This window comes from Anopheles darlingi, chromosome 3, assembly GCF_943734745.1.
Source record: "Anopheles darlingi chromosome 3, idAnoDarlMG_H_01, whole genome shotgun sequence".
In the NCBI taxonomy this organism is placed as follows: domain Eukaryota; kingdom Metazoa; phylum Arthropoda; class Insecta; order Diptera; family Culicidae; genus Anopheles; species Anopheles darlingi.
This window is the reverse complement of record NC_064875.1, coordinates 7598980-7611466: the sequence shown is the minus strand read 5'-3', so window position 1 is coordinate 7611466 and position 12487 is coordinate 7598980. Positions and strand designations below refer to the sequence as shown.

The 12487-nt window shown below is 52.0% G+C and overlaps 2 protein-coding genes across 4 annotated transcripts in view; both read right to left on the bottom strand.

Annotated features, from left to right (window-relative positions):
- The window catches only part of LOC125953933 (uncharacterized), a 6743-nt gene extending 919 nt beyond the window's left edge, over positions 1 to 5824 (bottom strand). Inside the window, exons 1-8 of the mRNA XM_049683789.1 lie at positions 4459 to 5824; positions 3051 to 3278; positions 2615 to 2957; positions 2291 to 2542; positions 1133 to 1586; positions 1013 to 1046; positions 396 to 636; positions 244 to 327 (exon numbers count right to left, since the gene is read on the bottom strand). Of these exons, the coding sequence (XP_049539746.1) occupies positions 244 to 327; positions 396 to 636; positions 1013 to 1046; positions 1133 to 1586; positions 2291 to 2542; positions 2615 to 2957; positions 3051 to 3278; positions 4459 to 5264 (2442 nt within the window). The 5' untranslated portion in view covers positions 5265 to 5824. The remainder of the gene's footprint in view (positions 1 to 243; positions 328 to 395; positions 637 to 1012; positions 1047 to 1132; positions 1587 to 2290; positions 2543 to 2614; positions 2958 to 3050; positions 3279 to 4458) is intronic.
- A 1043-nt stretch (positions 5825 to 6867) lies between these two features.
- LOC125953932 (uncharacterized) lies at positions 6868 to 11826 on the bottom strand. 3 transcript variants are annotated; one of them, XM_049683786.1, is made up of 9 exons: positions 11563 to 11826; positions 11102 to 11480; positions 10145 to 10243; positions 9950 to 10063; positions 9528 to 9878; positions 8822 to 9413; positions 8609 to 8740; positions 7281 to 8540; positions 6868 to 7189 (listed from the first exon to the last, which is right to left on the bottom strand). In XM_049683786.1, exons 1-9 carry the CDS (start codon positions 11720 to 11722, stop codon positions 6950 to 6952), a joined length of 3327 nt encoding a protein of 1108 aa, XP_049539743.1. In that variant the 5' UTR covers positions 11723 to 11826; the 3' UTR covers positions 6868 to 6949. The 3 variants fall into 3 exon arrangements, with proteins under 3 accessions (XP_049539743.1, XP_049539744.1, XP_049539745.1); XM_049683787.1 differs by lacking the exons at positions 11102 to 11480; positions 11563 to 11826 and adding exons at positions 10587 to 10624; positions 10695 to 10783; XM_049683788.1 differs by lacking the exon at positions 11563 to 11826 and having other exon boundaries at positions 10145 to 10239; positions 11102 to 11161.
- Positions 11827 to 12487: the final 661 nt, after the last annotated feature.

Below are 12487 nucleotides of genomic sequence, written 5' to 3'. Positions count from 1 at the left end.
CGTAAAGAATCAAAGAAATTATTCGGAGAAAACGAAAAACGGAAACTCGGATCTTTCATACAACGTTGTATGAAAGCAGAGGTCGCTAGTGTCGCAGCAGGGGTTCGTTGACGTTTTCAAAATCCAACCGCTGCTGGTGAAGGCCCGCGTGAAGCACCACGTGAAGCCCCGCGGGCTTATCTTATCGAAATCAAGCAACAAATATCAAAGTTTGAAGCTGTTTACCCGTGCCCTGATACGTACCGATGCTTTGTGTATATTCTTCAACACTTCGGCGGCCGGTTTGAACAAGCGAATGTATTCATTGTAGTCATCGAAGATGCCATCCTGCAAACGAATTGTCGTCTTACACCAGCATCAAACAAATCACGAACCCTCTGTCACCCGTGTCTTACCTTTAGATATTCGATAAACAGCTCACAGACACCATCGATTCCGACGTCCGGTTTTGCCAGATCACCGTACACTCGCTTCACGTGCACGTTCAGCAGCCGATCGTACACGCGGATAAAGTCGGCGATCTTGCTGCTCAGTTCCACCGGCAGCTGGTTGAAGTAGTAGCGCCGATTGGCGGACAGTATCTGGCAGAAGTGTTTCTGCAATGTCGCCAGCTGGGCGATGGGCTTATCGGTGCTCCTGGAAACCGAGAATCAGGGCGCTACAGAGCAACGCAACGCGAGGAATTCGCAAGGCTAGACGGATATGCAGCATATGCCCGTAGGCTACCAGACACCAGTTGGACGGACGGAACGGAACGATTTGGATGAATTGCAAGACGGCTTTACGATGAGGTTTGACTTTATTGTCCATTGGTTTTGCAAGTCGATTGGATCGTTTTCTAATCATGTAATCATTCGAGTATGTACACAATAGTACCTGAAAAACACGGTACTAACACAACAGTACAATCACACAGAAACACATATACGTATACGTAACAGGTAACAGGGGACAGACAGACACACAGATGGGCTGAGCGAAAGCGAATCCCCAATCCTACAGAGGAACATACCAAGTCGTTTGTGATGCCGATTCGTAGCTTTCTCCTGAAAAAAAAACCGAACAACAACAATGGAGGAATTTCAATGAAAAACCCCTCAGGATGGACGTCTCGCGGAGGAGTCCTACTTACGGGCACTACCGATGCTGCCAGCGGTGGACAGGATACTCAAATCGCTCCGGCGGTGATGCTGCAATGTGATTACACTTGGGATCCGCCCCGGTAGATCTACTCTCATCCCCAAATTCCTAAGGCGTTCCTTTTCCTTCAGGGCAAACTGCGTCATCATACGCTCCACGTGTTCCGACAACCGTTGCGCCTCATTCATATCGCCACAATGCACCTCAATCTCCTGGATACCGCGCTTCCTCGCGAACAGGTACACCTTGTGGCGGTTCTCGGTATACAGACCGATCTCCGAGTACTCGTACCGACCTCGATACTCGAGGTTCGTTTTACACTTTTCCGCGTATATGACGCTTCGTTCGAACAGGAACATCTTGGCCGGATAGCGCCGCCGTTGGTCCCAGTCATAGATATCCACCTCCATCATCTTACGGAACTTCCCTTGGTGGAACAGATTAACCTGGTACGGGGGTTTAGAAACGGACAAGCTTTCATATTAACTTCAATGCAACGTGATGATGTGCTTGGCGTGTGTGTTTGTGAGTGAGGATATGTGTTAGGTTACAGATGAACCCCGATTGTCTGTTATCTTTACGTTGATCCATTACCTCATCATATGGTAACTTGTTAGTAACCTTCTTCCTCGGTCCCCTGTTAACCACCAATCTCCACTCTCCTGGAAAAGTGTTATAACCCTGTTCTGTAGGGTGCCATTTCATGCAAATGTCCTTTCAGCCATATCCTTGTGAAAATACGTTAGATATAGAAGTACGTAGCGGGGTATAGACCATATTGCGACCAGAATAATGAAAGTTCCAGAAACAGAGAGAGTTAGAGAGAGAGGACACACCACTCACAGGTTTTTGCTTATCCGGATTACGGTCGGTGTGTGGCCGAAGCATCAGCACCATCGGTGCGTGTGCCACTTGGTTGAAGATATTGAGCGTCAACGCGTATGCGTTTATTAGCTCGCTCTGCACACACTTCCCTTCCTAGTACGAACGGACAACGGACGCAAGGATGGCCAATAAACGAGTGGTTAAACGATTAAAGGGGCTTCTTTTGAATCTCACTCTGAACACTCTGACGTACTCCGGGCGTGACGTACCGGGAGCGCCTACTCCGTGGAGCCACTTTCCACTACGCAATTCCCCTTTTACTCACCTCGTAGCACTCTTGGATGTCGTTGATGCTCATCGCCTCGTTGACGTTGTCGATGAAGCGCTCGAGCCGCTTCTCCGCCTTACACAGGATACCGATCTCGTCCTTGACCGCCTCGAGCAGCGTCTCTTCCATCTGCTTCAGTATCTCTTTGTTGATTTCGGCCAGCAGCAGCTTGTAGCGTGGTAACCGCTGGATCGGTTGCAATAGAAAGCTGTTCAAGCCGAGCTTATCGTCCACATCGGCCTGGCGGCGCTGTAAGCGAAAAGTATACAAAATAAAGTATATAGGGTCTTTGGGATCGCAGAGCAGCAGCGTATCATGTACCTGGAAGTAGTCCAAATTCCGGTTGCATATCCGCTCCGATTTCGGGCGATTCAGGGCGAACATGATGTAGCAGTAGAACTTGTCGCGCTCCAGAAAGCGAATGAAGGTCTCGGCGATACCCCCTATGCTGGCCCGATTCCTTTCCAGCATTGGCAGAAACTGATCCCGGTGTAGGCTGTGTATCTTCTCGATGTTACCGAAGATGTGATACCGTTGGCCGCGCAACCCCGGCGGTAGGTCCTTGCTTCCCATGATGCTCACGTAGTTTTCAATGCCCCGGCCCAACGTTTGCACGTAGTTGGCCTCGTTCTCTAGCAGTTCCTGCAGAATGTTTTTGACGCGACTGCAAGAAGAGGGCCCAATGGAAAGAAAGAAGTGGAGGGGGTCAATGAAAGGGTGGGGGAACTGTCGCGTTTGCGTCTCTCTGTTACATTACCTCGTTTTGAGTGAAATGTCCGAGTCCGGGCGTACGTAACCCGACGAAGCAAACGGCTCATCGTCCGAGTCGCTATCGAACGAGCTGGAGCTAAACTCATCCTCCTCGTCGTACTGTGGTTTGCCGCGGCTCTGCTCCAGCGACACTAGCTGGGGGTTATGCGTTTCCGGTACCAATGTATCGTCCAGCAGTGGTGCGCCGCTCTCATTCTCTCCGAAGTCGTCGGGCCTAGAACAACAGCAGAACAAAACCATAATTGACTTGAAAAAAAAAGAAGCATACACCCGTCTTGGAGGGACTGTATGGGAACAACTGTGTGATATGCATGCGATTTCACGTCCACACGTCTCGGTGGCGCTCTATTACGCGGAAGTGCCTCCGCTGATAGCGAAGGCGAAGGCCTGTAGGCAGGCAGCCCCAACCAGGCTGAGTCACCGGCGTAACGTCACAGGATTCTTGCTGTGTAGGCTATTTTCGCCCTCATTGGAGAGAGAGAAAGAGGTAGAGGGAAAGGGTGGCCTCAAACGCGATTTACGCCGCATTAATCAATTCGCGACTCACTAGCCCATTGTTTGTGCGCGGAATTTGTACACGCGGTTATTTGTCTGATAGTGCCAATTGCATAACGCGTGGTCGCGGCTTTACGGCTGAGATTGGCGTTCGTCAAATCGGTTTAAAATGGCAGTCCTAGTAGGCGTTGCAGGTACCGGACGTAGTTTACCAATGTACCATCGTAGTAGACATCGGTGGTGAACAGTTTATCTCCAAAAAATATGGTCGATAGAGCGTTCGTATGAGCTCAGTTTTCATTTTTAAGCACTTCTGACTCATTCTACTAGTAGAGATTGTGTGTGAAGGAGAATGAATCTGACAAAAACTCGAATTAACTCGTTCGAGCATCATTTCGGCTACTCGTAATGTTGTATAAACAATTAGTCATGTGAACGATAAAACCAGCTGGCACAACTAGAGAGCCGCTGATCGAAGTTGGCCTTAATCGTTCTAACACACCAGAGAACTTTGGCGGGGAATTTACACTACACCATTCACTGTCTTTGTTGTTTTAGATGTTCCTTGTAGCTGAACTAAGACATCCTGGACTACCCTGGAGCTGCAGTAGTGCAGATTTTCGTTAAAAGCACGTTCGACCGATCGACGCGATCGGCCAATGACCGCTCCACCTACTCGCACTCACTCCGGAACTCGGTGCTGGTACACTATCTAGCCTCTGATGTGTTGTTTACTGAGACACTACCCACCGAAGATCCCCCAACCTCAATCAACCGACACGGATCCATCGCGATGATGGATCAAACGTTATCACTCTCGTCGCCGTCTCTACAAGCTTTCCGCTGGTTTTGTGGCGCACGCGCACTAACACACACGAGGTATTTGAAAGTGAATTTACCTTGCCGTGGCGGGTTCACCTTGAGCAATACCCCCGTTACGGTGGTGCTCCTCCTCCTCATCCTCGTCTCCGGTGCTGTCGAACTCATCGTCGGTGTAACTGTAGTACTCGTCGCTGCTCATCATCGTACTGCGATGTTGGCGGTGGCTCGTTACCCGTGCCATCGATCGTCGGTTGCTTTTCACCTCCCGCAACACACTTTCGGTCGCTTCTTGTGCAACTTCCGGTTCGCCGTCAATCACATCAGCCTCCGCGTCAGCCGGCGGCGGTGGCTCGCACACTTCCGGTACCGCGGGTTCCTCCAGCACTTGGTGCAATTCCGCCACCATAGCTGTTGCCGTTACTGCTGCTGCTGCTAGTGGAGGTGACCGTGGGGGTTGTGGCGAGCTGGCATACATCGCCTTTGCCGTTTGCTGTTGCTGCCGTTGATTATGATAAGACTCCTCCGCGATGAAGTCGTCTTCATTAGCGCGCTGGTGGAGCTCCTCGTGTGAAAGGTTCTCGAAGAGCTGCGTCAACCGCTGCACGTACGATGCTTTGCACACTCCAGCCGCTGCACCGGGCTTCCCGGGTCGCCGTCTTACCGCCAACGGACTCGGTGCGGCCGTCACCGGATCGGATTCGAGCGAGATGCCACTGTCGCACGAGACGCGATCGGATGCGGCTACCTTCTTCTGCAGCGTTTGCCTCTGCTCGATCGTGCCCACTACCGATAACTGAGCCATGGTGGCTTCCGGATCATCGCCGGACTGTCGTCCAACCGCGGACCGCCGAAGACCACTACCATGATGATGGCCCCGATGCATGACGCACTCGATCCGAGAGCGAGCGCGAGATCGAGAGCGAAAACCGATCGTCCGAGTATACGGAGCTAGCTGGAAGAGATCGGGCTCGCGTCGGCGGCCGTGTCTTCGTCTACTTATCGAGTCGAAGGGAGTGAGAAACTGGCCAACGAGCCAACTGCACAGTGACGACGAGTCGGGAGTTTATCGTGCTCGCTATCAACGCACACAAAGAGCCACCAGCTGAACCCCCTTCACACACTCACTCACGACGTGCTCGTCGGTGGAAATTGTACTAACAGATACAGGCTGGTTGGAGGGGGGCTGGCTAGTGGACAGGAAAGTCACGGGCACGGTCACCAGCCTGTGGCTTTGCGACCGCGTAATTGGCCGGCGCGTAAAGTGGCTTTTCACTCTCTCCCTCTCTTCGTGTCTCTCACAAACTAGCAGCGCGTCTACGTTACCGGTTGCGGTATTTTTCGCAGGTGAAAACACCTGATTTTCCACTCCCCGCACACACACATACACACACCTACACACGGTGGTCGAAGAAAGGCCGTCGAGGTCGTCGTCTGCGCGCACGGAACTGACGGAACGGACTAAAGCGTCAACCTGCGATACCCGGGAGGAGCCCGTGAGCGAGCGCCCGTACAACAGGTGGCTCTCGCGCCGCTATTCGTGGCGATAGCGATAGCGCTATGACACACACGCAATACACTAATGCCTCGCGGACGTACGGTGATGATCGTTATCACTATTGCTTCTACTAGCGCGCTGCCTGTGTGTATAATAGATGAGTCTCTCGCGCGCGCCCGCGCTCCTCTCTACCACTTCGCACTACGTGTTGGTCGATAACAACACACAGCGTGCAACAGTCGCGGGTTTCGGGTGGCCCGAACACATCGGCGATTGATTCTGGGAATACGTGTGTGATTATGATAATCGAAGCGACATATTGGAGCACCACACCGCGACCGAGAAAGCGGCATAAAAATGGGGTGAAAACGACGCACCCACACCGGACTACTGTACGGTGGCGGGCTCTGTTGGTGTTCCGCAACCCGGAACACACACACACACACACACACACACCCTGACGTAGATAATCAAAAATGCTGGTGGATGGTTTTTCCATCAAAAAAGGTCTCCACAGTCACAGGGTATCAAAGGGTTTTTTTTGGGGTTTGTGTTCTTGTAGCCCTTCCTTGGGTAGTGCTTGTGCTGCCTGGTGGTGGTGGTGGTGGTGCATTTTCGGAAACAAGATAACAACCGGAGCGCCGCCCTTGGCATGTCGCCGAACAGCAAGTGGAACAGAAAGATGAGTCAGCTGCTACGACGAGCACGACGACGCGCGACGCGCGACGGCAACGGCGGAATTCAACAGCCGAAGTACAGATACAGACCACCAACACAGCGGTGTGCTGATTTCCCGCCTTATCAGCGATTTCGATTCGCGCTTAGCTCGGACATCAGCGCTTTGTGCGCGGTGCCGCCGTTTCCTGGAAAACCCCTGGGGCCCAAGCCGGTGACAAGGCGCATTGGGAGTAGAGGACAACATAGAGTCAGAGAGTAGATAGTAGGGTTGCCAAGAGAGTATGAGAAGAGAATAATTTATTGAGCCGTAGGCGAGAGCCGCGAGCGCGCGATAACAACAGCGCACGCGGACCCCTTATATCACGGTTGCAGTTTGCAGTAAGGGACCGTTGGGACTAGGTAGTGACGTAGAAGAAGGATCGTTTCTTTTCGCGCCCCTTCTGCTTCATCTGCGTCGAGAGCTTGTTGTAATGGTCCATCGTGAGGAAGCGCTGCTGCCGCGAGTGGAAGATTAGCGTCGTCTTCCGGCTATCCAAGTAGACGTACAGATGCGTACCACGTCGTTTACTTTCGCGGATCGACAGCTTAGTGTAGGGGCAGTAGAACGTGACGCTGCTGTACGTTTCGTTGTGGTGCTAGGAGAGGCGTTTGGGATTGAGAGAGGAAAAAGAAAGGGCTATGGTTACTAGATACGCTACGCGGCTGATGCGGCTTGCCGTTTCTTACCATTTCGGCGCTGATTTTCATGCATAGTAGGCCGGTTTTGGTGAGCATCAGGCGGAACAGCGCGTACGAACCCTCGAGCTTAACCTCGTCCGAGTGTTTTATCAGCCCGATTTCATTCAGAAACTCAACGTCCATTATGAGCTGGCGTATCTGGTAGTTCTCGTTCACGCGCCGTTGTAGTAGCACCATCTGCTGGTGTACGTAGCGTAGCACGTCACTGTTCACTGTCGCAGCATCGCCGGTGCGGCCTTCCTCGTCCTTGTGCTGAGTCCAGAGCACGCGGAAGAAATGATGGCAACGGTTAACGTAGCGCACCGGTAGATACAGGAACGTATCGATCGTCTGCTCGATCGCTCCCGGTCGCTTCGGTTGTCCGTTGAAGTACTGCTCGAAGCTCATCAGAATCGATTCGACGCGCTTGACGTGCTCCACGTACTGTAGATACACATCGAACTCGCTACGCTGGAAGCAATCACGAAAGACACCGCACAGGTACAGCACGTCCGAGTCGCAGCTTAACCGATGGTACTCGTCCTCGAACAGCCGGTAGTTGATGGCACGCTGAACGCGCAGCATCTCCTCCAGGACTTCCACCATCGACTCCAGCTGTCCCGCTACGTCGGTTGGCAGGGAGCGAATGTACTGGTTAGTACCATCCTCCAGGGCACGCTCGTGGTGCTGCTGAAAGTGTAGCATCTTATCGGTGCATCCGCCACCTGCCGATATCAGACTCTGGCTACGGCTATCACCAGTCGCCGGTTCCTCGTCTTCCCCAACGACATCCAACGACAGGGACGGTGTGACGCTGTGCAGACTCAGTTCGCTGATCGTACTGGAGAAGCTACTCCGGTAGCTGTCATTCCGGCTGGCGAAAGTGTTCCGCAGAGCGGCCAACACTTCGCCATTGTCTAGAGCGAAGCTCTCGCGCTGTTCCCGCCGGTCGATGATGGCCTTGAGCGTTGTCATGATATCGACCAGATGCGTTTTGCCCGGATTCTGAATGTTGATCTTAACTTCAATCTCGAGCCGCTCGTGACGGCGCGATGACAACCGTAGGATCTGTCGGTTGCTGAAATCGAACTCGATCTCCTGGTGCGTGTAGTGACCCCGGTAGGTCAGGCACTTCTGCTCGAGCTGCTCCGTGTAGATGACGCAGCGTTCGAACACAAACAGACGGCCCTGGTACTGGCGCTTCAATCTCAGATCGTTGATAAACACCGGATAGACACTCCGGAACTTGCCCAGATGAAGGATGTTGATCTAGGCGGGGATGCCAGTGATGGATTGGTCAGTGATTGTTGGTTAGTACGGGAGATTTTGAGACTTACCGGTTTGTTGCGGTCTACCAACTCGTTATCCTTGGGATACAGGAACAGTACCTGGTTGTCGTGGTTTTGGTTTTTGAGTACAATGGCCGGCTTTGGGACCCCGAAGCCCAGCTCAACCTCATCATCCTCGGCCTGCAATTAATGGCAACGGTTATTAACGTTGCAACTCGTCCGAACTGAGTGTTCGGTTAAGGTTCTTCAGCCGGGGGATACCTTCTCACACTGTAGAATGTCGTTGATCGTAACCGATTCGTTCATAATGCCGATCAACGTCTGGAGGCGCTTCTCGGCTACGCAAACCTTGTGAAGCTGCGTGTTCCGGCTGATGGCGCCCGGTTTCTTGATGAGCAGCTTGAAGATACTGGCCAGCATCAGCTGGTAGCGGGGCAACCGTTGGATCGGCTGCAGAATGAGACTTTTGACGCCCAGCTTATCACCGTGCGTCTGCTGGTGCTGCTCGAAGAAGCGGATATGCTGCTCGCACACCCGCTGCGACTTGGGATGGTACATCGAGTACAGGATGTAGCCGTAGAAGCTATCGTTTTCGAGAAAATGAATAAACACGTCCGCTATCCGCTCGACATCGTTGCCGGTGGTGAGCAGCTTCGGCAGGAAGGCGTTCCGGTGGAACCGAAAGATGTACTCGAGGTTCCCGAACAGGTGATACTTTTTGCCACTCAGTTCCGGTGCCGGTGGCGTCTGCTCATTGAAAACGGCTTCAATGTAGGTGGCGATACCCTTCTGCAGCGTGTTGATATAGTTCCGCTCCGTTTCGAGCAGCTCATCGATTAGGAACGAGATTTTCCTGATGTGTGCGGCGAGCGCGAAAGTAATGGTTTTTATGTGAGTGTGTGTGTGTTATCAGCGCGCGTTATCGGCGATTGGAATGTAGCCGTACTTACGGGTCGTATGTACTTACATGTCAATATCACTTTGGTGAGGTAGCTCCGGTGAGGTTACTGGACTCTCCCTAAAACTGATTCCCTCATCCAGCGAATCGCTGCCAGGTAGCTGAATGCTTCCCGCAACCAGCTGCTCCGTCGATGTGAGAGCATCCTCAAATACACAGTCATCACCGTAGGAATCACTTGATGCTTGCGAAAAGACTTCATCATCGTACTCTCCCGGTTCCGGTTCCTGGTGGCTGTGGTCACTGCGACGTCCGTAAATAATTTGAAGTAACTCGTCGGGCGTGAATCGTAACGAGATAATCGTATTGGCCGCTTCCGCTGGCTGGTAGTCTTCATCGAAGGGAGTCGTTTCGAAATCCCTGAGAAGGAAGGGACAGAGTTCAGCCACTTGATCAACTTACACTACCACCGACTTTACGTTCCGACTTACGGACAGTAGGAGTTCAGATGACGCGCATTCGCCTCCGAGAGCCGCAGGTATATAAACTCATTCCACGTATCACACACGTCGTTAACATCCGGTAGCGAAACACGCTCGAAATCACTGGAATTAGAACTACGGTATTGACTACTCTACTCCAGTCTCGTGGGGGTCTTGTGTAAACTAGGTTCGGGAGCTACTTACGAACAGATACTCCAGCGCCCGGAATCTTCACGATCCACCGAGGGTGTATTGGTAGACGTCTTCATGGCATTATCTTGGAGCACTTTTTCGCTTAACTGGCTGCAATAAAAAAGAAACAAAATGGAAACGAAGTCATACAGCGCTCCCCTTGTTTGTGTCGGTGGCCTGTTCCAGCCGATTTGGTAAATATAATTCGGAACACTAATTGTACACTGAGGGAATTGAAGCAATGCCAGCAGGTTTTGGCGATGGCTTGCTGACTTTACTACCGCACAATTACGTGGCAGGGTATGTCCCTGAAGGTACACCTATTTGGTCCACTCAATCATATTCACTTCCGCAACTTGGCTTCTGTGCCGCATGAATGATGGTTTCGATGGAAACGTGTTTCAATGACGTAATGGCTGGGCCTCGGTGGCGCATTCATGTCTACAGCATTTACACAATACGTTTTGAAGGTTTCTGGAGGAATTCAGGATCCTGGGGAGGGATACTGTATCCTTGTAGATCTTTCAAATAATGCTAGGCTATTCTTCAGCCACTCACATACCACAGGTTTTGCATCTTCTTTAGAGGATCACCAGTCGAACTGCTGCTAGAGGTACCAATAAATAACACTGTCCACTTCGCTCTTTAACACACAAGGCTGAAGCCACTTGAAGTCAACGTCATAACTGACATAATCCGGTACTTAGGTCCGGTTAGCTCGCGTTGCACACAGAAGAAGGTTGCTGGTAGCGCGCAGCGAACGATTGCACCGATTAACAACCTGCACTGTCACCAGTATATTGGCGGAATGATTCGTTCCAATAATTTCAATCGATGTTCGGCGGCGGTGGACTCTTTCTCCCCGCCCTCCGTAGGCATAATAATAAACCGGATGGACGAACAACGACAATAGACGCTCGTCGTCGTTGTGTGTGTATGTGTGTGTGTGTGTCGCTGGTCCATATTTACCTCTCGCTAAATTCTGCACTATCGGCGCTTATCTTATCGGGCGCGTTATCAGCCGCCGCTGATTGTTTGTCACGGGAGCACGAGGCACCAGCACCACCGTTCTCTTCCCGCGCTGATAGATGCACCATTCTCCACGTTCGACCACCTCCGGATCCGTGTCCAGCGCTGCTGGATTCGGTGACGACGGTTGGCGCACCTTCCTGCTCGGCACCTTGCGGCTCCTCAGCGTTGACCGACTCGGCTGCTCCATCGATTCGTGGCGACTCTTTGACAATTCGGCGCCTAGAGAAGCGACCACCGAAACTGCGCTCGAATGATTCCGTCGCATGATGTTCGATTCTGCTCACCAGATGCCGTACGTTGAGCTTCCGGAGGCTATCTAGAAAAGGGGAAAGTTTCGATAGCTTGATAACACACAGACTCTCGGCTACACTGCTGGATGGTGCACTTGACTAACTGACCTCTTTTACGCGTCTTTCGGTTGCCGGACTCCTGATCAGCTGACGATGACGGTGATTCGGGCACTAGCTCTACCTCGACCGTAGGTGAACCCGGAGTACCGCTCGCGTTGGGTTCGATCAGCCCCAGCAGACCACTAATCGTACGATATCGTGCACTCATCGCGCCGCACTGTTCTTACAAGTGCATCGCGAATAAACCAAGTACAGTGATTGAACTTTGCCTCGTTGTCGTCGTACTCGTTGTGGAGAGTGGCCGGCGGTCTGTCCTCGTGCACAGTCGCCTGATATCTGTGCGTAGCAGATGTCGTACCGGAGCTGCTGATACCCGGTGTACGTGATGATATCGAAGAGTACCTTACCATTCGATTCTCCTAGAGGTACGGACTCCTTCGAAAGCACATACAGAAGCGCTTATCTGTTCCAGTTTTAGCAACATTTTTACTCATTTTCTCTGTCCGGTGAGGGCCAACGCGAAGGTAAACGGGGAAGTAAAATCTTTTATCTTAAAATCTGTAACACGGACCGTGCGCTCGCTCTCTTTCTCTCTCTCCGCTACGACGTGGTGCGCGATAAGATGAGTCCAGGGCCATATACGCATACACGTGCTCTCGCTATGCGGGGATTTACTGTTTGGTCAACCGAAGAGTATGGCTGGTGGTTCCTTGATATCGCAAACCATCGCGGGGAGTTGATGAAGCATCCGATTGTTTTACCGGCCAGATGGAGATCGTTGGCTCAGCAAACTCGTGAAATGCAAACTAATGGGGGGTGTAATCAATTAAATTATGTCATAATAAATAGTCCCCGTGGGTGGGTCGGACGCCTACCTTTTGGAAGGTAGACGGAAAAGGAAGTGCTTGCTGAGCGAAGTGCTGTTCTGCTTCGCAGGCAGCCGTTAGGCGGGCTACACTAGTGCAACATTTTT

Excerpts from the sequence above, each read along its gene's own strand:
- LOC125953932 (XM_049683786.1), bottom strand. The coding sequence starts at position 11,722 with ATGAGTGCACGATATCGTACGATTAGTGGTCTGCTGGGGCTGATCGAA. Across the intron at positions 11,481-11,562 it reads CCGAAAGACGCGTAAAAGAG|ATAGCCTCCGGAAGCTCAAC; the intron begins GTCAGTTAGTCA and ends CCCCTTTTCTAG. Across the intron at positions 10,244-11,101 it reads AGTGCAGAATTTAGCGAGAG|CCAGTTAAGCGAAAAAGTGC; the intron begins GTAAATATGGAC and ends TTTTTATTGCAG.